We start from the raw sequence: 20,731 nt of genomic DNA on the forward strand, positions 1-20,731 counted from the left end.
TTCTTTGCCTATAATGGTAGAAAGTTTTCAAAGGCATATTAGATAACACTAGGTAGGTAGTGAGCACAGCACCTGGCCCATGTTCAGCACTCAGTAATGTCACATGTTACCCCTTACCTTTTGATCACCACATCATCACTGCCACCATCACCGTCTCTACCATCCCCACACCATTACCACCATCATCATCAGTGCCTTTGTCACCATCACCAACACTGTCATCATTACCACCACCTCATCATCACCGTCATTGTCACCGTCCGCTTTATCACCATCACCATCATCACAATATACACTCTTATATCACAAAATATAAGCTCTATGAAGGCAGAAATTTTGTAAAATTTCCTGTTCCCTGATGTATCCCCAGGACCCAGCACAGAGTAGCTGCTCAATAAAGTTCATCGATTGATTCATTATTACATTTACTCTGACTTTCTGTCTTTATTTGAGTGAATAATGCCAGAGATGGTAACACCCACCAGGGATTCTCTAACTGATGTACCATTCGCCAACACTTACCTGGGGCGCTGGAGAATGAAGATGGGGTCCCCAAGGTCCCTAGGTCGACTGTGGAGGTCCCAGGAGCTACAGAAGAGCGCTTGTCAGTGAAAGCAGAAAGGCGCCCCCATGGCAGAAACACAGCAGGGGGTATTATTATTACTATTGGACTCGCTGCACGCGTGCAAGCTGGGATTCCCTCTGCAGCTGGGGAAGAGGGGAAGTAGGTAACCTATGCCCTCCCAGGGGCTCCCTCCCTGTGGAGTGGGGGTCACTGGGACATCGCTTGTGTACTCACTGCTGGTGAAGAGTGTGGGGCTCCGATGGGTGAAACCTATAGCAAGAGTGAGGGAGGCTCGTGGGTAAGGGTTAGGGGAGAGGTGGGGGACCCCATATGGTCAGGGCTACCCTGGTGCAAGGAGGAGGGTTCGTGGGGAAGACAGAGGTTGTTGGGGACTCTCCGTCAGCACCCTTATACCAGGAAAGAAGGCCCTGAGGGTGAAGTGAGTCCAAGATGAAGAACAAACCATGAGGTCCATTTAGCCACATGGCCAAGCCCCAAAGGGCCAGAAGAGAAACTCTCAAGTCAGCAGGCAGAGGCTGCCCGGTAAGGAGAAAGAGAGCACACGGCAGCCGCTCACCATTGACCCAGAGGCTGTCCCTGTCCAGCACGTAGGGTCCCAGCACGGTGACGCCACGGGTCAGCTGGCTCAGCTCCCAGTACAGCCGCTCTCTGTCCAGCCCAGGGCCTTCGGGGTCAGGGCGGTGAGCACAAATGACGTCCACTCTGGTGGCTGTCTCTTCCCTCTCAGGGCTGGGTGTGAAGGGCCACACGGTTGGTCCAGCTCTCTCTGCACCATTCGTCCTCCCCTCCCTCTTTCTGCCCCCCCGAGACAGAGGTGGGGGCACTCTAGTTAACAACGAATCTGCTGCCTCAGGAAGATGACCTCCACAAACAAATAACTAGGAAGCCACCAGACTCCAGGCCCCTGCGGGCCCAGGAGCACGCCGTGTGTGACAGACAGAGAGGGCACTACCGAGAGGGCGAACTATCGAGAAGCCAAACGAAGCCAGGACAGCCAAGTCCTGTCACAGGTCCTGGCGGACATGAGGTGCTTCGAGCCAGGCCGTAATGAGTGGCTGTGGCCCCAGGACAGATGACCACTGCACGGCCAGTGAGTGCCACTTTCCTTCAGGGAGCTGGAGTTTTCAAATGGTGGGATCAGAAGGCTGAAGCCACCCTCTCTAGACAGTAAAAACCAGCGGGACTGGGATAGTTTTAAAGCAACTCAAGGGACTAGATGGCTGGCGAGAGCTCTGAAAGTGTGACTTGTCCAGCCTACGGCCTCCTTGCCTCAGCATCTCCAGAGGGAAAGGGCTGCCCTGCCCCAGGGCCCCGGGTAGAAGGCCTCCCACAGTGACCACCGCCATCTGCTGAAGACTAAGTGTGCGGCAGGCCCAGTGCTCGGTGCTCATGGTGCACTCGGACCCGCAGAGCTTCCCTGCGGGCTGTGTGGCTCAAGTCCCACAATTTCTATTACACCCACTAGAGTATATGTTATATAGTATACAACACCACTGTATATAATATAAGATGTAATAAACATTTGCATTTAATATATGATGATATATATTTACTTATAGTTTGTTATTGTATTATGTCTTATATATATAACTATATAGTTTATCTGTTATACCTATATCTAATTATATACATGTATATACACTAAGTAATATAAATTATGATTTTGATCATGTATATTAGGTATTATACCAGTGTTAACCCATTCCCACCCCAGGCCTGAGTGTCCAGCCGTTTCTAACCCTTCCCAGGGGAAAGTGTCCCCCTGAACTCCCAGCCATCCTTGGCAGGGCAGGCTCCCTCCGCTGAGTCTGACCCACTAGGAGCAGGCTTTCTCTCTGGAACACTGGCTTTCCTTCCCCTCTTAGATTCTCTGGGCAATTTCCTTTAGGGAGGTTGTCGGATTGGTGTTTTCCACACCCTGCAAGGTCAGGATGTGAGCAGAGGAGACAATGCAGCTTCAGGGCTAGGAGTTTGGATCTACAACCCGAAACCTGGGATTTCTGTGCAAGATGGGCACAAGCTGCTTATCCCCCTGAGCCTCTGTTTCACCTTCCGCTCCTGCTGCAACAGGCTGTTGCAATGACTGATGAGATTCAATACAAAGTAACAGCACAGTGCCCTGGGTCTTAGTAAATTTCTAGATCCTGTTGTTGTACTCTCAATGCTTAGTATCCATGGGCAGTCGTTGTTCAAAGTCGTGGAGCCCAAGGTCAGGGTCCATCCCCCTGGTGGGCTGTGTTCTTGGGGAGGGTCTCACCTGAGTGAGGCTAGTTTGCAGCCTGCGTAGAGTAATTTCAGGCTGCTGTTCTTGAACACAGACTTCAGCTATGAGAGAGGAGAGGGGAGGTGAGAAGGAACCACTGAGGGAGGCCTGGAGGAGCCAGGAAGGGCTTTGGTGAGTTAAGGCAGAGCTGGTGAGGGTACGGGCAGAAGTGGGTGGGCGGGGCTGACACTAGAGCGCGCGGGGGGGGGGGGGGGGGGGGGGAGTGGGTGGAGCTGGCGTTGGTGGGCAGGCCTCTCACCACACGTTGCAGGATCCTCTCTGTGGCGTTGAATTTCCTGGAGCCCCGGTGCCGCATGCCCTCCTCGTAGTGCAGGTTGGTGATGGTGAAGTTGAGGGTGAACGGCACCAGCAAAGGGGCCGCTGCTGCAGCGGGGGAAGGAAAAAGGAGGCGGAGCCTGAGTCCGACCTGGGCCGGACTCTCAGACAACTCTGGGGTTGGAGATTCAGCGCCTGGGTCTGAGGAAGCAGGGGTTTAAAGCATGCAGGTACGCAACCTTAGGACCTAAGACTGAAGGCTGTCTAATGAGAAAAGCAAGACACTGTTAAATGCAGTAGCGTGCACATCCATGAGAATGGCCGTTTTGTTTATAGAAAGGAAAACAACACGTGTTGCTGAGAATGTGGAGAGACTGGGACACTCGTGCATTGTTGGCGGAAACGCTGGTGGAGCTTCTGTGGGAATCAGCTCCTCAGACCGCCAACACAGGACTGCCACAGATCCTGGGGGGGGGGGGTTGGGGATCACACCCGACCTGACATTGTGTCCCCTCCGCCCAGCACAGAGCACGTGCCCAGTGATGTCTGCTAAACTAAATATTTCGGTGCTCCCAGTGCTAGGTGCTGTTGCGCACATTTCCATTTAACCTTCACAACGACCTTACAAAGTATTATTCCCACTTGTCAGGTGAGGAAACTGAGGCACTGAGAGGGTAAGTAAATTGTCCAAGATCAACATCTGGACAGATGAGGAGGGCACAGTCTCTGCTCTTGAGGAGTGCGGAGCAGAGCAGAGGGTACCCATAGCAGCTCTAGTTCCCTAAACAGCAGCTTTGCTCTGCAAGCCCCAGGCCCCAGCTTTAGGGCTTTCTAGAGGCAGCTGGGAGAGAAGTCACCTACCTGTGGAGCTGGAGAAGGGGGCTGGCACCAGCGAGGTCTTTGGGAAGAGCGTGGAGGTCACAGTGGTTGAAGAGAAATGGTCTGGAGTAAGAATGGGGATGTGAGCATGGCACGGATGACTCGGTGCATCCTCCCAGTCCAGCCCAGGCCGCTGCTGTTGGAAGTGACTGAGACAGTCAGGTTGTTTGGCTGCCTCTCCCGCCAAGGCCCTGGGGTAGGGGATCGGCTGCTGTCCATGGGGCCTGGAGTGCCTGGCCATCAGCACCCTAAGTACTCACCACTGTGGGTGGAGGCTGAGGTCCGATGGGTGTAACCTGAAATGAAAAGGGGAGGCGGCACTAGGACAGGAGCAGGGAGGGATGTCCAAGACCAAGGCTGAGGACCACAAGCCCTTACTTACCCCACACAGAGATTCAAGTCTACACAGTTCAACAGTAATGATTCAGGGGCAAGTACATCTTGTTTCTAAAGGGCTGCGAGACCAAAGACCCGGTCTCTGCCTTCGTGGGCTTGCAGTTTATTTGGGAAAGTACCTACACCACCCTTTTGTGAGCATGGGCTTGCTAACTGCTTCTCAGGGTCTAGGTGGCGTTTGAGATTGTCAGGGGGCTAGATGAAGAGACAGACTCTTGAATCTCCATTAGCTTTGGCCAGAAGGATACTGTCATTCCTCCCCCTGCAGGAAGGTTGTGTGCCTTGGGCAGGCGCACAGACCACTTCTCTGGAATGCATAGATGCCAAGGAGAGAGAAGGATTTGCACACTCGGGGGTCGATGGGGGTTCTCAAGTCATCAAAGGCGATTGCTCAGGCAGAAGACCACACATGGCAGGGTCCCGTGGCAAATGGGAGAGTCCACATGCCCTCTGGGAAACTAAAGGAACAAATACTGTATAATCCTAGTCACTATTACATGAGGTCCCTAGAGAAGTCAAATTCATGGGCACAGACGGTAGAATAGTAGTAGCCAGGGCCCGAGGGGAAAGGAAAATGGAGATTATTTTTTTAATGGATTTAGAGTTTCAGTTTTGTAAGATTAAAAGGTTAGTTACATGACAGTGTGAATATACTTCAACTATTGACCCATACGCCTGAAATGGCAAATTTATATTATGTATATTTTACCACAATTTTAAAAATTTAAACCAATTGCACATATGTGTGTGTGTATATATGTATGTATATATATGTATATATATATAATTTAAACCAATGGCATATATATGCACACACACAGAGTTTCACTCTTTTTAAAAACTCTTTCCTCTAATAGATTTATTGAAGGCAGGTCCGGTCATGGAGCTATGTGTGAGGGAGTAAGGATAGGTAGATAAAGTTAAGATAGAAATCCCATATTTCTGACAAAATAGAACTAAGAAACGGAACTTGTGTGGTCCAGAGAGGAGGGAGCTTGCTGCCTGCTAAAACAAACAAACAAAAATAACAGTAGCATCCCCAAGAGGACAACCGCACCCAGAGTACACACGAGCATAATTTACAACATCCAGAATACCACCCCAAATTATGTGACTTAAAAGAATCAGTAAAAAAATCTACCCAATCAATGAGGGGAAGACAAGTAACAGATGCAAGTGCCAAGGTGACCCAGGTGTTGGAATTAGCAGGTACAGACTTTACTGCAGCTGTTGGAACTGTGATCCATGAGGTAAAGGTAAACACACTTGAAATAAGTGTAGAGATAGACATTCTCAGCAGAGGAAGGGAAACTATTAAAAAAGAATCATATGGAAGTTGTAGAACTGAAACACACAGTATCTGAGGTTAAAAAAAAACCCACTTGATGGGCAGGATGAAGATGATAGAGGAAAGGGTGATTTTTAAAGATATAGTAACAGAAATGATCAAATCTGAAGAACAAAGAAAAAACGATTTAAAAAATGAACAGAGCCACTGAGCCACTGGCTCAGTTGGTTGGTATCACCCCACAGAGCAAAAGCTCACCGGTTCAATCCTTGGTCAGGGCACATGCCTGGGTTGTGGTTGGTCCCCGGATGGGGTACATACAAGAGGCAACCAATTGCTGTTTCTCTCTCACATCAATGTTTCTCTCCCTCTCATTCTCCCTCCCTTCCCCTCTCTCTAAAATAAATAAGTCTTTTCTAAAAAATGAACAGAGCCTTAGGGACTTGTGGGACACTGTCATTTCATTGGAGAACCAGAATGACAGAAAAAAAAGTGGTGTGGAAAAAAAGGTGAAGAAATAGTGGCTGAAACTTCCACACATTTCTTGAAAACTTACATTTTTGGATTCAGAAGCTTAGAAAATTCCAAAAGTATAAACTAAAAAAAAAAGAAAAAAACGAAAAACAAACAACAAAAACCACCAGCCCAGACACTTTCTCTAAGGTGGTCTGGGAAGGTCTTTCAGAGAAGGCGATGGTGGGCCTGAGGACTGAAAGGCAATAAGGTGTCAGGAAGAGCTCAGCTTCAGGAAGGGCTGGCATCAGGGCCAGACGGCGGTCAGGACACCAGCAGAACAGACAGACGTCTGATCTGGCCAGCATTCCCACGGTGATGGAGAGAATGAGGGGACCGGCTAAGGCTGCGTGGTTCGCAGGGACCAGACTACGCAGAGGTCCAGTTTTGTGGACCTCAGAGAGCAGTGTCTGCCCTGCAGGGCTGAGAATGGGTGATAGAGACGTGAAAGATTCTGGAGAGAATGTGGAAGTCACTGGAGCTGAGGGGAAAAAATGGGAGAAGAAATTGAGTCCGATCCTGAAAGAACGAGGGGCAGAAGCTGTTCACTGGCATTTGGGCTTCTGTCTTGACTCAGAGCAAGACCCTAGGTGGGTGAGGGGCTGCTGTGAGCCTGGGGCCGGACACTTCAAAGAGGGCGGAAGTAGCTTCTCTCCTGCAGAATGCACTCTGGGGAACAGGGGTCCACTGGGCCCTGATCGACGCTTCAGTTTTGAGTACTCACTGCTTGTGGCGGGGGTCCAGCTGCGACGGTTATAACCTGCGGGAAGGGAGGAAGAGTGAAGTCCTGTTGGATGGGTAAGATTTAGGGAAGAGGTAGGTGGCAGGCGTGGAAATACAATGCATGGACAAACTTTCTGAGGTTCATAAATGAACAATAACATCTACATTTCACTTGGTGGCCTTGTCCTTTGAAAATAATGATGAACATCATCACCATTATTATCACCAAAGTAAAAACACAATAACAGCTGCCCATATTTATTAGGAATGTTCTACGCACCAGAAATAATGCTGAACGCATTACCAGGGTAATGGGGCAAATTTACAAACTACCGTGGGTTCCAAGCCTTATCTGTGTTCTCTCAATCCATTAAGATGATTTTATCTGTGTTCTCTCACTTCTCTTTCTTCATAATATTTTATGATAGTATCATTTTATTCTTCTAGCTTAGTTTCTGGTTTTTTGGTGATGGATAACAGACAAAATTGCAGCAGCTTAAGAGAGAAGGTGAAGTGAAGCAAGATGGCGGAAAGGGAAAGCACATGTGCTGGGGGTACTGGAGAAACTTGGGGGGGGCGGGGGGTGAAAAAGGGGAGACTTGGGGGGGGCAGGTGGATGGTGGAAAACCTGGAGCACGAGAGAAGTGGGGAAAAGAAAATTTTTCGTGAGTGTTCCTCTCGGTCATGGATTGCATCTCCTGTGATGCTCTGTGAGAGAGTTGAGTAAAGACTGGACCCAAAGGGGCTCTGGGATTTTCCTGGGTTATTGTTGAGTAATCTTATTTGATTTTCAGGACCATCCTGCCTGGTATGTATGTTTATTCTATAAACAGGACATTAGTGCCTGGAGAGGTTACACGACTTGCTCAGCATCGCACAAAACAGACACCTGTCGCTCACCAAGTCCCATTCTATTAACCACTGCTTTAAGTCGGTCCCAGGTCTTCTATGGACACACAGCAGGGTGAGCTATTGTCAGGACAAATGTATGTTTCAAGCCATATGTAAAAAGAATTACCAAGCTGATATAGAGGGTAAATAACGAATCAAGCACTAGGTTAGCGTGTTAGACTAGGGTCATTCGCGCCCCTTCCTGTCCTGAGATTCGAGCTTCCTCTGTGTGAATGGTCTGCATTGTGGCCTCATGGTTAGGAACTTGGAGTTTAGACTCAATATTGGGTTCGAATCTTGACTCTGCCAATGCATTATGACTAGATTATTCTGGGCAAACGACTTCCTGTCTGAATGCATGATGACTCTCTAAAAATGTGTATTATAGCTCACAGGGTTTAGAGTCAGATTAATAGGTGATAATACAAATGAAGACCTTGGCACTATTGCTGGCACATTTGGGTGAGAACCGGCCACTATTACAGTTATTCTCGGTGTTAGCATTGCTGTTAGGGGCACTGTGGCCACCCCTCGTGGTGTGCTGGCTGAGTGTGGTATTGTTCCAGGGACAGTTTCATGAGTGTCATTCTGAGCTGGAAACGCAGAACATGGCTGTAAAGTTGTCACGATGGGAGAGGGAGGTAGAGGGAGGGCTGGATGGGCACTGCCGCCCGCTGGGGAAGGCGTAGCTGCAGGGCCTGCATCACCCACTTCTGTCTCTCAAGTCTGCGTGACCCTGTCAGGCTCTGACAGGAGGAGAAAACATTTCTTTCCAGGTGGTAAAAAAGGAAAGAAAATCGACCTCCCGTGGCGTGTAAAGCACTAAAAAATGAGCCCCCACGGAAATGCTAGGTTTGCACCAGAACTGCGAATCTCTGTATAGCAGTTTCTCAACCTCAACATTGTTGACGTTTTGGTCTAGATAATGTTTCCTGGTGGGGGGCTGCCTTGTGCGTGGTGGGATCTTTAGCAGCACCGTTAGCCTCTACCCACCAGACGTCATTAGCATTCCTCCAGTCATCACACGAAAATGTCTCTGGACATTTTTGCAGGGGACAAATGTCCCCTGCCAGCAGAATCACCTCCAGTTGAGAACTACTGGTGTAGAGACAGGGGACCATAGGAGACTCCAGCTGCAGCACAGACGCTCACCATTGACATAGAGACTGTCTCTGTCCAGGGTGTAGGTACCCAGCAGGGTGACGCCATGGGTCAGCCAACTCAGCTCCTGGTACAGCTCTTCTATGTCCAACTCAGGGCCCACGGGGTCAGGATGGTAGGTGCAGACGATGTCCACTCCAGTTGTTTCCCCATCCTTCTCAGCCCTAGGGTGGTGGTGGTGTTAGGGAAATAGGGACATTGAAAGATACGGGGGAGTCATATACTTTACTCAACTCTTTCCTTCAGATTGACCTATCCCCCCAAGTTATAGGATATTCCACGTTATTGGGTCTTGACTGGTTTCTCGGGCATGTTCTTTTCTGGGTGCTATTCATCTAGGCACCTTCCCACTTCATAAAGTGGCTGATCTGTGGGGCTTCATCCTTAGGCAACTCTACTCTCTTGCCTCTCATTCTTCTGGGGTCATTGATGACTCTACCAGTTTTATTACTGTGAGGTCTTCTCTCATTCTGTCTGGCCAAGACCTCTGCCCTGGGCTCCATCAGCTTTAGGATGTCCTTCAGATCTCTTGGATTCCAAATATATCAAATTAAGCTTATCATCATCCCTCCTAATAGCACAACCTGCTCATCCTCCCATGTTTCCATATCCATGACAGAGCCAGAGATGCAAAAGGCTTCCTGAACCTTCTGCCATCTTTTCCACCCCCGTCCAAGCAATATCCAGGTCTGGTCCAACATGTCACTGGTCTCACCTCCTGTCCCATCATCACTGCACATTTTTCCATCCTCAACTCTACCAGTGTTCAACTTAAAATAAATGATGTCACGTCAGAGCTCTGCTTAGAACTCCGTGTTTCCCCATGGTTCTGAATAAATGTGACTGATACTATGGAACACCTACTGGTTGCTCCACTTTTACATTTGCTGTCTTTTTTTTTTATCTTTACAGCAACTCTGTGAGATCAATGCTGATATGATTCCCACTTCATATTTGAGGAAACAAAGTCATAGAGATGTTAAAGAACTTCCAAAACCTCACAGGGCTGGAAACAGGATGTGACTTTATTCATCTGGACATGCAGATCATCAGTGCCCAGCCTTTTGCTGTGCAGAATACTATGAAAACTCCTTCACGTGCCTTTAACCCCAGCTCCAACCTGAAGGCTTTGAGAAGTTATCCACTTCTCAAAACTCATCACGTAATTTACCTGTCACTCGCTCAGTCACACTCCTGTGCACCCATCCGTCTGCTTGGCCGCTGCCCCAGTCAAGCAAGCTACTTCCTTCCTCCTCCTTTCTTCCTGCTTCTTTCCTTCCTTCCTCTCTTTTTTTCTTTTATTCAATTGCTATTTTCATTCCACACTGTACTCTTCAATTTCACAGAATTTCTCTCATGCACCAGGATATTTCTCACATCGGCCCCGTTACTTAAGCTACACTACCCCTTGAAATACCTCTGCCGACATTTCTTCCACTTGACTGTCAAAATGTACCTCAGGCACCACCGTCCTCAGACAGCCTCCACTCCACTCCCCAGGCTGAGCTAAAAGTCCACTCCCTGGGCTCCTATGGCTCCCATGTGACACTTTGTCATTGTACTAACCCCATTCATATGATTTGTGTGCATGTTGTTTAAGTTTATTTATTTAGTTTTTAATTTTTTTATTGTTGACACTATTACAGGTGTCCCCCATTCTCCTCATATAGTGGCTGTGGACACCTTGAGGAAAGCCCATGACTGGTTCTCTCAGTGCCTGTAGCATCTGTCACAGGGAGTTATCTGACAGTGTCTCCTTTCATGTTTGCTTAAGGAGTCAGTGCTGCATCTTCTGATCATTGAGCATGAATGCTCTGTGGATCTGCTTATGCAAATAATGGAAGACCTTTCACGGATACCTCTTTCAGGGAGCCTCCCTCTGATGCACTCAGTCAGAAGCAACGCCTTCCAAATCTGAATCCCTGAAAGACCCCCATCATTTAATGATTCTTGCTTTGTAGTTGTCATGTTCAGGTTCTCACCTCTGGGTGATCTTGCCTGTGACAATGCCCTTCATATGTGTTAGGAAAGACAGTCTTACCTGAGCTGGGCCAGTTTGCAGCCAGAATACAGTGGGCCGATGCTGGTGTTCTTGAACAAATGACCAAGCTGGAGAGGAGGGAGAGGGAGGTAAGCTGAAGATGCTGGGTGGGACGAGAACGAGGAAGGCTGGATTAGGCATCAATGGGCTCTTACCAGGTGATTCAAAACCCTCTCAGTGGAGTTGAACTTCGCAGATCCTGGGCGCCTCATGTCTGGGGTGTAGAGCATGTTGGTGATGGTGAAAATGAGGGTGAAAGGCACTGGGGCTGGGCCCACATCTGCAGCTGGAGGGAAGGAGAAAGGAAACCCATTACAACTTTAGGCCTGAGCTGTATATGGGGGAACCGTTATCTCTCAGTCCACAGAGTCCAGTTGTTGAGGCCTGAGCGGTCCCAGTGGAGTGCCCTCCCTCCACAGCCAGCTGAGGGGGAGGAGGGACCTCCGTGCTAGACGTGTGACATCAACTCCAAGGGGAGCCTCAGCCCTCACATCCCAGAGTGTTCAAAGGCCGACAAGTTGTGGGCATTTGGGTGGGAAGGGGAGGTGCGGAGATTTTTTGTGCTCAGCCTTGGGCCACAAAGACTTGAGCAGTCTAGGAATCCAAATCACACTGATTGCCATGAAGGAAATGGTGTTCTGAGCAAGCGCACACTGAGCTGAGATTAGACAACAAGGAGGAACCAGGCACACCGAGTTCCAGGAACAGTAAGTGCAAAAGCCCTGAGGATGGAAGGATGTTTGGGCAGGGAAAGAAATGAGACTGCTGTGGCCAGAGAGTAGGGAGTGAGGGAGAGAATGAGACAGTTGCGCTGGGCGGGGGGGCACCACAATCCAGATCGCGCAGAAATCCATCAGCCACGGAATGATGAGAGGTGAAGCCCAACGGACTCAGAGGTTCGATTCCTACCTGTAGAGCTGGGGGTGGGGCTCACAGATGCTGCGGGTCCTGGAGAGAACGTGGAGGTCACCAGGGCTGAAAGAAAATACAGTATGAATAAAAATTGTTGAGCCCTATCATAAAGCACTGAGAGGGTAGAGCTGTTCATGGAACTTGCATCTTTCATCTGAGGCTTCTGGTAGGCTGCACCTGCTCAGGGGCTAACCACCTGGAGTATGGGGTACAGTCCTCTTTTGGGGGATGAGGTTTGGGGAGGAAGGGTCCCAAAGACATAAGGACATCGAAGCCCTCGTTACTCACTGCTAGTGGTGGGGATCCAGTCTCGATGGTTGTAACCTGCAGAGAGGCACAGAGGAAGGGTGAGAGGGTGAGAGGAGGTTAAGAAGCGGGTGGGGGTAGAAATAAAAACACGAGCACACAACCCCGTCCCCCCCGAGGACTTTTTCTGAGACACATCAGTCAATAACAACAGCACTCTTTATGAGTTAACAGTAGATCTTTATGAGTTAACTGACTCATACTGTGCTAATGATAATTTCATCCTCGTTACCATTACCCAGAGAGACAATAATGATCTTGTGAGGGTTGATTAAGTGCCTGGAAGAACAGCAAACTTATCAAATAAATAATAGGGACAACAATTTTATATGAGAGTTTCCAGCCTTATTTGTGTTCCCTTTATCTGTTAACTATAGTTTTATCTTTGAGTTTTTCCCACTACCCAACTCTCCAAAGACAGCCTGATCTGTGATGATGTAGTTCTCAGACTTCTGTAATGTTGAATCGAGATAATAAAGGAGAAAGATGGAAATGGGGAAAGAGAGAGAGAGGGAGAAAGAGAGAGGAGGGCTTGTGGAAGGAAGAAAGACTGGATATCATTCAGAGACTATAAAGTTGAAAAATAAGAAGAAAAAGAGGATCTTAATAAGTATGGTTCTGGAATACAAACTGGATCCTCTCCGATGCACTGGAAGTAATGCAAGCAAAACTTTGACTTATTTTATATTTGATGATCTGACTGGGTGTCTTAAAATGGAACTTACCTCTGAGACTGGGCCAAGTAGAGCCATGTGACTTACTTGGGTTACTCAGGTTTTATCTCTCTGGACTCTCACAATAATCTTAGGTGGCTTTTCTTCAAAAAAAAAAAAAATCCCATCTGGAAAAGGATGTTGGAATTGACAGAGGTCTCACGGCCCAGGGCTACACAGTAAGACAAAGGCCGGGCCAGGGCTTGATTAAATCAAGATCAGTAATCCACCAAAGCCCCCACTGGTGATGACCACTTCTAAGTAAACTCCAGGGACTCATAAAATCCAATACAAGTTTTCATCCGGGTAATAAGAAAATAACAGGGACAAAATTAATCCAGCTTTAGATCAAATTGTTATATTGGAGGCCCACTGGTCTGCCTCTCCATCCTGAGGTTTGAGGCTTGTTCTTGCCAGGCTGGTCTGCAGTGTAGCCTAGAAGGTAGGCCTGGGCCAACTGGGCCTGGGGTCCAGAGCCAGTTTAGGGTTCGATTCCTGACAGTACTGCTTACATTAATTATCGGATCTTGGGAAAGTGGATTCCCCTCCCTGAGCCTCGTTTTCTCCTCTGTAAAATACACACGATACCTTCAAGAGTGTCGGGCAGGGTTAGTAATACACAGTGTGTATAGCATTCTGGGTCATAGGAATCCCTCAGGAAACACCAGCCTGTAGTGTTGGTGGTGTTGTAGGTGTTTTTGTGGGTGTTGCTACTAAGAGTGTGTTTGCAAAGGAATTTATTGCCAGAAGCAGTACTAACAATTTGCCGTTTGTGGGTCAGGTGGGGTGCAGTTCCAGCTGACCCTTGGAGAATGGGGGAGGACATGAGCTGTCCTAAGGAGGTGAAGGGGGCAGACTGGTCACTGCACTGGGAACCCATCGGCTCTTGTGTTGACTGCCATGGGCTTGCTCTACCCTCTTCCTTCCTTGATGTGTGCCCGCTCCTTTCGGGTTTCTGTGAATGATCACTGGGGTGAAGAAGACTAAAGGCAACTTTTATTTCCAGGCCTTAAAAGGTGCCTTTTAGCTGTTACAAAGGGAGACACCTGAGCCGCCCATGGAAATTCTGGGGGTGCAGAGAAACCTGGGTACATAGAGTAATGCACTTCAAGGAGACCCCATCTGGGAGCAGGAGGAGGTCCCACCTGCAGCAGGGCGCCTCACCACTGACGAAGAGACTATTCCTGTCCAGGGCGTAGGGGCCCAGGCGCGTGACGCTGCCGGTCTGCCGGCTCAGCTCCCAGTACAGCCGCTCTCTGTCCAGCCCGGAGCCAGTGGGACCCGGATGGTGGGTGCAGACCACATCCACTGTGGTGCCTGTTCCCTCTTTTTCAGCCCTGGGGAAGGAGGGACACAGTAATCGAGACATACGGGTGGTGAGGACGCTGGACCACGCTCTCCTTCAGCGGCACTCCTGAGTGTTCACATCAGCACTCTTCCCTGGGTTTCACACGCTTTCTAAAGCACATCTTGTTCTCTCTGATGGGAGAATCCAGACCCCTCAGCTCCTTACATGCAGAGTTTTACAGGTTACTACAGCTAGGAGTAGATAATGTTCTTCTCATCCTCGTTATCTTTTTATTAATTGGTTGAAGCTCATTGTTTCAACTATCAACCCCCCGGCACTCCCTGTTCATTTGAGAAGGTAAATGCAGATGGTGTCTCTTTAGTAGTAGCTTAGTCCTGGTTGGGTTGTGGGGGTGGAATTGTGGAGCCCCCAGGGGAAAAACCCTGAGGATTCTGGCACCATGCAGCCTGTGGAAGTGAAAGCAAGAGGACTGGAGACTTTGGGGAAGGCACCTGTGTGGCCAACAGTGACTCTGAGCAATAACCATCACTGAACCCGAGAGTTGGGACTTTTATCTTAAGGTGGCAGATCTCAAGGCTGAGGTCAGCCCTTTGGGAATACGTTTTGAGCAGGCAGTCAAATTTGGAGGAAAACAAGGAAAATGAGTTAAGAAGCAACACCGTCAACTGGTTCAAAAATTACTTTGTCCTGAATTTAAGCTGACCCTGAAGTGTTCCGTTCAAAGTGGAGGCTTTACAGGTAGGAAGAAGGAACCTCTTCCTCCCTTGCCTGTGAGTTCTGCTTGCTGTGATCCACGCCAGTCAAAGTGTTCCCATCTCATTAACATACCCCATAGCGTCACGCAGCAGTTCCCAAAGTGTGGTCCGGGGACCTCTGGTGTTCCCAAAACTATTACAGGGAGTCCACTTGGTAAGGACTACTTTCATAATAATCCTAAGACATTATTTTCACATTCATTGTCTCAAAAGCATACAGTGACATTTTTTCCCCAGGTGCTGTGAGGTGAAATGTTGTAAAACCTTAAATGCAGAGGCAGATGTCTTGGTATCTTCTACTAAGCCAGACACTAAAAAAAATTGCAAAAATGTACAATGGCCCTTTTCTCATTGTGCTTCTTTGGGGGTGGGGTGGAGTTATGGCTGTTGTTTATAAAAATATGTCACATATGTTAACATGTGACAGGTTTATTATTTTTAATGAGTAAACGTATACATTTTTTGTTTTAATTTCTAACAAAGTTAATATGGGCAGATATAGCCCCAAGTCCAAAGGCTGGCATTGTGCTTAAAAGAAATAATTCTAACCCCAGGTTCAGATTCTAGCTCCTTTACTTAAGCAAGTCACTTGACTACTCTCAGGTCAGGTAATAATACTGTCGTGAGGATGAAGTGAGTGAAAACGTGTAAATCACCTAGACTGATTGGATGGCAGGTACTATGAGCAATATTACTACTGATTTCCCCATATTGTGGAGAGATGGGGGCAGGTACAGTGGGCCCCACTTGCTGGAAGACACTCTGATGCACAAAATACCAGGGATCTCTCCCCATGCAGTGAGGTGGGTAGAGGACCCGCTCTCTGGCAGGATGACTTGGTATATCAAGTCATGATGGCTGGATGGAGGAACCCACAGTGAGCCCATAGGGTCATCAAGTGTAAGGAAAGGGGCCTGAGCCTGTGGACCTCAGAGACACCGAGTGTGGATGTAGGCAGAGAAGGGAAGACAGGACATTTGTGCAGAGCTCAGGTCCATTTGAGAGTTTTAAGATTGCAGTGTATCCTGCTGGTCCTCAACTTTTGATTTGTCTCTCCCCTTGCTTCAGTAAGACTTTCTTTGGGAAATCTCACCCAGTTTCCGGGGAATAAACTGCAGAGCTGCAGTGTCCACAGTTTGTCTCCAGCAGGGTACATATGAGCTGGGACCGGGAGAGTGTCAAGGACTCTGGGAACCCAGTTGGTAACCGTGCTACACTAGCTGGAACTATGAGATCCCATTAATGGAGCACTCACAATGGGGCAGGCATTGTGATGAAGGATGAGCAGCTCCAAGAGTAAGGCACTGTTATTATCACCATTTTATAGATAGTGTGATTGGAGATCAGACAGGTTATGAGACCTGTCCGAAGTTACACAGGTAGCAAATGGAAGAGCAGGGGTTCAAACTCAGGCACTTTGGATACACAATGTTGCATTGCCTCTCAGCAAAGGCCCAAGTAGCTGTGATGGACCAGGGTATGGAGGGCCAAGAGAAAAGAGAAGTAGGATTTCTTAGGCATTGGGAACTGCCCTGCCTGGTTTAAGAAGCTGTAATCTCCTGTGGCTAAGGCTGAGTAAATGACCTTGGGACCATACGCCACTTAGGAGACAAATCTTATCTTCCTGGTAGGGGCACCACCTCTGCCCCCTTTCTCTTCACCCTGCTTGGCACCAAGCGGATGATTGGTTAGCCAATGACAGGTAAGATTCCAAAAAAGAGGGGTGACCTAAGACAGGCATGGTCATGAAGGGGCCCTCAGGGAAGGACTTGGGGGGCTATAGAAAAAGGGGGTGATAGAGCCTTGCCCCTCGGCTTTGACATAGCCTGAGTCCTCATTGTGTGCGAGAAGTCTCCTAATCTCTTGGCTGCCTTATTTTGCCTGCCTAACTTAAGCCTGCAGCAATGCTGGAGGTGGGTGCGGCCCGGTGCTGGAAAGGGTGGATTCCCTAGGGTGATCAGGCCTAAGAAAGAATGCCTAAAATCCTATGAAACCTACTTTGCTAATACCTTCAATTTAAATGATAAGGGTCCAAGCAGGAAGTGAGTTTGTTCCCCAAAGTGGAACAAACTCTTATGGCCCTTTAACTATCTAACCCTGACTCAGAATAAGCCCCCAGGATTCTTCGAATGTTATCTCTTGTTTAATCATTTCTGCCTGACAATATTGATGAGCTTTACATATATGCCCTGTATTTCTGTGGAAAATGAACCCAGTAAAAGCTTGTCAAGGCAAGGTTAGACGTGCTCTCCCCCTTGAGAGAGAATCTGAGCTGTTCCTTTTCCTTCACAGGTAGTCCATGTGAATTTGTCATGGCATCCATAATGCCATGGACCCCAGGAGCCAGGATCCGCCCCACGTAGGTGCTTTAGAGGAGGTCTCACCTGAGCGAGGCCAGTCTGCAGCCAGCATAGAGGGAACTGATGCTGCTGTTCTTGAACAAGGGCCCCAGCTGGGAAGGAATGAGAGGGAGATGAGCAGGAGGGACCAAGACATCAAGGTGCGATGGGGTGCTAGTGGGGTGCTCTCACCAGTTGCTGCAGGCGTCTCTCGGTGGCATTGAATATCTTAGAGCCCAAGTTTCCCATGTCCTCCCTGTAGTACAGGTTGGTGATGGTGAAGTTGACAATAAAAGACATCAGCAAAGGAATGGTAGCTGCGGTGAAGAGGGAGAGTAAAGTGAGGCTGGCCTGAGTCAGGCCTGGCACACGAGGTGGGAGGGAGGCCCTGAGGACATGCCTTCCTTCGCTCCAGTGACGAGTGGGGCCTGGCCTGGGCTGTCCTCCTTGAGACACCTTGTATAGAGTCGCTGTCCAATACCCCCTCACACAGGGTGACTAACCATCCCAGTGTCCCCAGGACCATGTGGGTTTCTGGAATGCAGGCTCTCAGTTTAGAAGTGTGACTGTCCTGGGGAAACTCAGAGGCATTGATCAGCCTATGCCTACTTCTCCTTCTCTCTTACCATTTCAGCACAAGCCAGCACCTGGATCTCTTTGTCCTGGGGAAATTATCAGGCCTGGCAGTGACAGGTGGGAGCTGGAGGGTTAAATGCCCCAGATCCCTCACCCTCACACGGGATAACTCTAAGGTGTGTCTGGTATGCTTCCCCCTTCCAGCTTTCAGGACAGGTTTCTGTTGTTGAACCTGCCCCATACAGTGGGTGACCCAACTGTTCCTCTTTAGTGCAGCAGGCCCTGCTAATGTGTCAATAGGCTCTGCAACTTGAAGGGAAGCAAAACAAAACCAATTTCACAATAGACTAATTGATATAAAGAAGAGTTAAGTTCATACGATATATCACCACATGTTATAATAAAAATTGGTGTTACTTGGGGACCTGCTGTATACACCCCAAAGAATTGAAACAGGGACTCAGATGGATACTTGTACATCCGTGTCCATAGCAGCATAAGATGCCACAGTCAAAGGTGGAAAAAACCTGGTTTCCCATCAGCAGGTGAATGAACAGATAAAATGTGGTCTATCTACACAATGGAATATTATTTATCCATAAACAGGAATGAAGTTCTGGTACAAGCTACAGCACAGAGGAATCGTGAAAACATCATGCTAACTAAGATAAGCAAGATACAAAAGCGCAGAGATACTGTATAATTTCTGTCGTGTGAGATATCTGCAACAGGGAAATCCACAGAGACAGTGACCAGACTGGAGGCTACTGGGGACTGGGGGTGGAGTATAGAAAGGGGGTCATTGCCTGATGGGTATACAGGTTCTGTTTGGGTGATAAAAATGTTGCAGAAATAGACAGTGGTGATGGTCACACAATAGTGTGGATGTAATTAATGCCACCAAAATGTATATGCAATGGTTAAACTATATAGGATAACTAGACAGAGGAAGAAAGTTATTCTTACTCGTTCCTGAAGTCACACTCGCATAGGCTGACATGGACATGTTGGGTGTGGTCGCAGGGACAAAGGAACTTCCGGCCAGTGTACTGGAAGTGGCTGTCGTCTTGGCCATGGTGGGGCCTGAATCAGAAGCAGCTAATTTAGTGGACTCAAGAGTTGTAGTTTTCAGGGTGGTGGTTGGACTTGATCCTTCGTGACTGATTTTAGATGTAATCAAGGTCATAGTGCCATCTGTTGCAGTCTGGGAAAACTCTGGGGGTCCAGCTGAGATTGCAGGTGGTGAGGTTTGTGTGCTCCAGGAAGCTACAGTGTAAGACTCGCCAGTGGTGGCAGGGCTGCTGCCAGGCTCCAGAACACCAGGGGAAGCAGGCACGGCTGGAATGACTGTGCTGACCACTGATGCAGGGCTGGTGGCTGGGAAGCCTGTGGTCTCTGATAAACAACAGAAAAGAGTTGAGGCTGAAATAGTTGTACTGTGGTCTGTCTCAGGACGGGAGGGGAGGAGGACTGTTCCAACAGAAACATGGAGTGAGGCGGTTGCAGGCAGATTGATCCTGCTGGCCTCATTCACAACTGTGGTGAAAAGAAAGGATGCTGTTTTTCATGGACTGAGAAAAACTGTCTCGGTGGGAAATACCCCACTACCCTCCCACTCACAGCACGTATATGGAGAGGCTGTGATATCTACTAAACAAGAAAAAATAGCCCAAACAAAAGGACTGGTGATTCCCTCTGCAAAGGGGTAAAGAAAAAAGGAGGCTTTAGTCACGAGTTCACCAGAAGTAGAACTTAGAGTGGGAATAGCCATGCTGAAATCTACCTCAGAAATAGAGACCTGAAACATAACCTTACCTGGCACTTCAGAAGAGACTGTCAGAGTTGGAATAGAAGAATTGGCTTCAGGCCTGAGGTCAGTGGCCACTGAGGATGTGGGTTCTGATTCACCATGAAAAACAGTGGATGTTGTTTGAGGAAGTGTTAGGCTGGTCTCTGTCAAATAGGTGACCATAAACACTGTTGTCTCTGGATCACGAGGGGACAGAGTCAGAGGTGGAACAGCAGACCTTGCTTCCGAGTCAGACTGGGTGGCCCATGAGGCCGTGGTCTTCAGGGCCGAGGTCACCACCCCTGGTACCACAGTCTTGACGGTCCTCCCTGGAAGAGTTGAAACAGCTTCCACAGCAGCACCAGTGGCCATCGAGGGTGCGCTGTCTGATGCACTGCTGGACACACTGGAAGTGCCTTTGGGAAAAGATGGGCTGGTGTCTGAGGACTGGGTGACCAAAGAGACGCTTGCACCTGGATCCTCGGGGGATGCAGTCAGGGTTGCCGAACAGCTGAACTGGCTTCTGTGGTGTCTAGTTCATGTGGGAAATCGGTCAGCGTTGGAAAAGGTGGAGTGGTCTCTGCCCCAGAACTGGTGGCGACTGAGCTCGGTGCTCCTGAAACATCAGGGGAGTCCGTCTGAGTTGGCTTGGGCTGACAGAGTCCGGGCTGCAGGGTGAGTCACCCCTGAGGCTGTGGTGGCCAGTTCATGAGGAGAAAGAGTCAGAGGTGGAGTAACCGCACTGGCAACTGTCTCAGAACTAGGAACCTGTGAGGTCAGCAGCCCTGGTGCCCCAGACGACACAGGTGTATTGGGACCAGCTGGACTGGCGCCTGTGCCAAGACTGGGGACTGTTGGGGTAGTGCTGTCCGAGACACTGTGGGAAGCACTGCTGCCTGCCCTGGGGACAGTTGAGCTGGGCTCTGCAGGACGGGTGACTGAGGAGATCTTTGGATCTGATTCCTCAGTGATAAGAGTCCCAGTTGAAAAAGTCGTACCTCCTTCCTTCCCAGAA

The 20,731-nt window shown here is 48.8% G+C and overlaps 1 protein-coding gene across 1 annotated transcript in view; it reads right to left on the reverse strand.

The window, feature by feature from the left end:
• LOC119056011 (mucin-16) overlaps window positions 1–20,731 on the reverse strand; it is a 67,940-nt gene that overhangs the window by 39,662 nt on the left and 7,547 nt on the right. Inside the window, 18 exon segments of the mRNA XM_053658467.1 lie at window positions 523–588; window positions 800–835; window positions 1,143–1,315; window positions 2,844–2,911; window positions 3,109–3,233; window positions 3,987–4,067; window positions 4,265–4,300; window positions 6,926–6,961; window positions 8,968–9,140; window positions 11,018–11,085; window positions 11,173–11,303; window positions 11,927–11,992; window positions 12,218–12,253; window positions 14,113–14,285; window positions 17,397–17,464; window positions 17,544–17,668; window positions 18,894–19,322; window positions 19,743–20,132. Of these exon segments, the coding sequence (XP_053514442.1) occupies window positions 523–588; window positions 800–835; window positions 1,143–1,315; window positions 2,844–2,911; window positions 3,109–3,233; window positions 3,987–4,067; window positions 4,265–4,300; window positions 6,926–6,961; window positions 8,968–9,140; window positions 11,018–11,085; window positions 11,173–11,303; window positions 11,927–11,992; window positions 12,218–12,253; window positions 14,113–14,285; window positions 17,397–17,464; window positions 17,544–17,668; window positions 18,894–19,322; window positions 19,743–20,132 (2,280 nt within the window).

Source organism: Artibeus jamaicensis, unplaced genomic scaffold, assembly GCF_021234435.1.
Source record: "Artibeus jamaicensis isolate MK-2021 breed Jamaican fruit bat unplaced genomic scaffold, CSHL_Jam_final scaffold_537, whole genome shotgun sequence".
Lineage (NCBI taxonomy): Eukaryota > Metazoa > Chordata > Mammalia > Chiroptera > Phyllostomidae > Artibeus > Artibeus jamaicensis.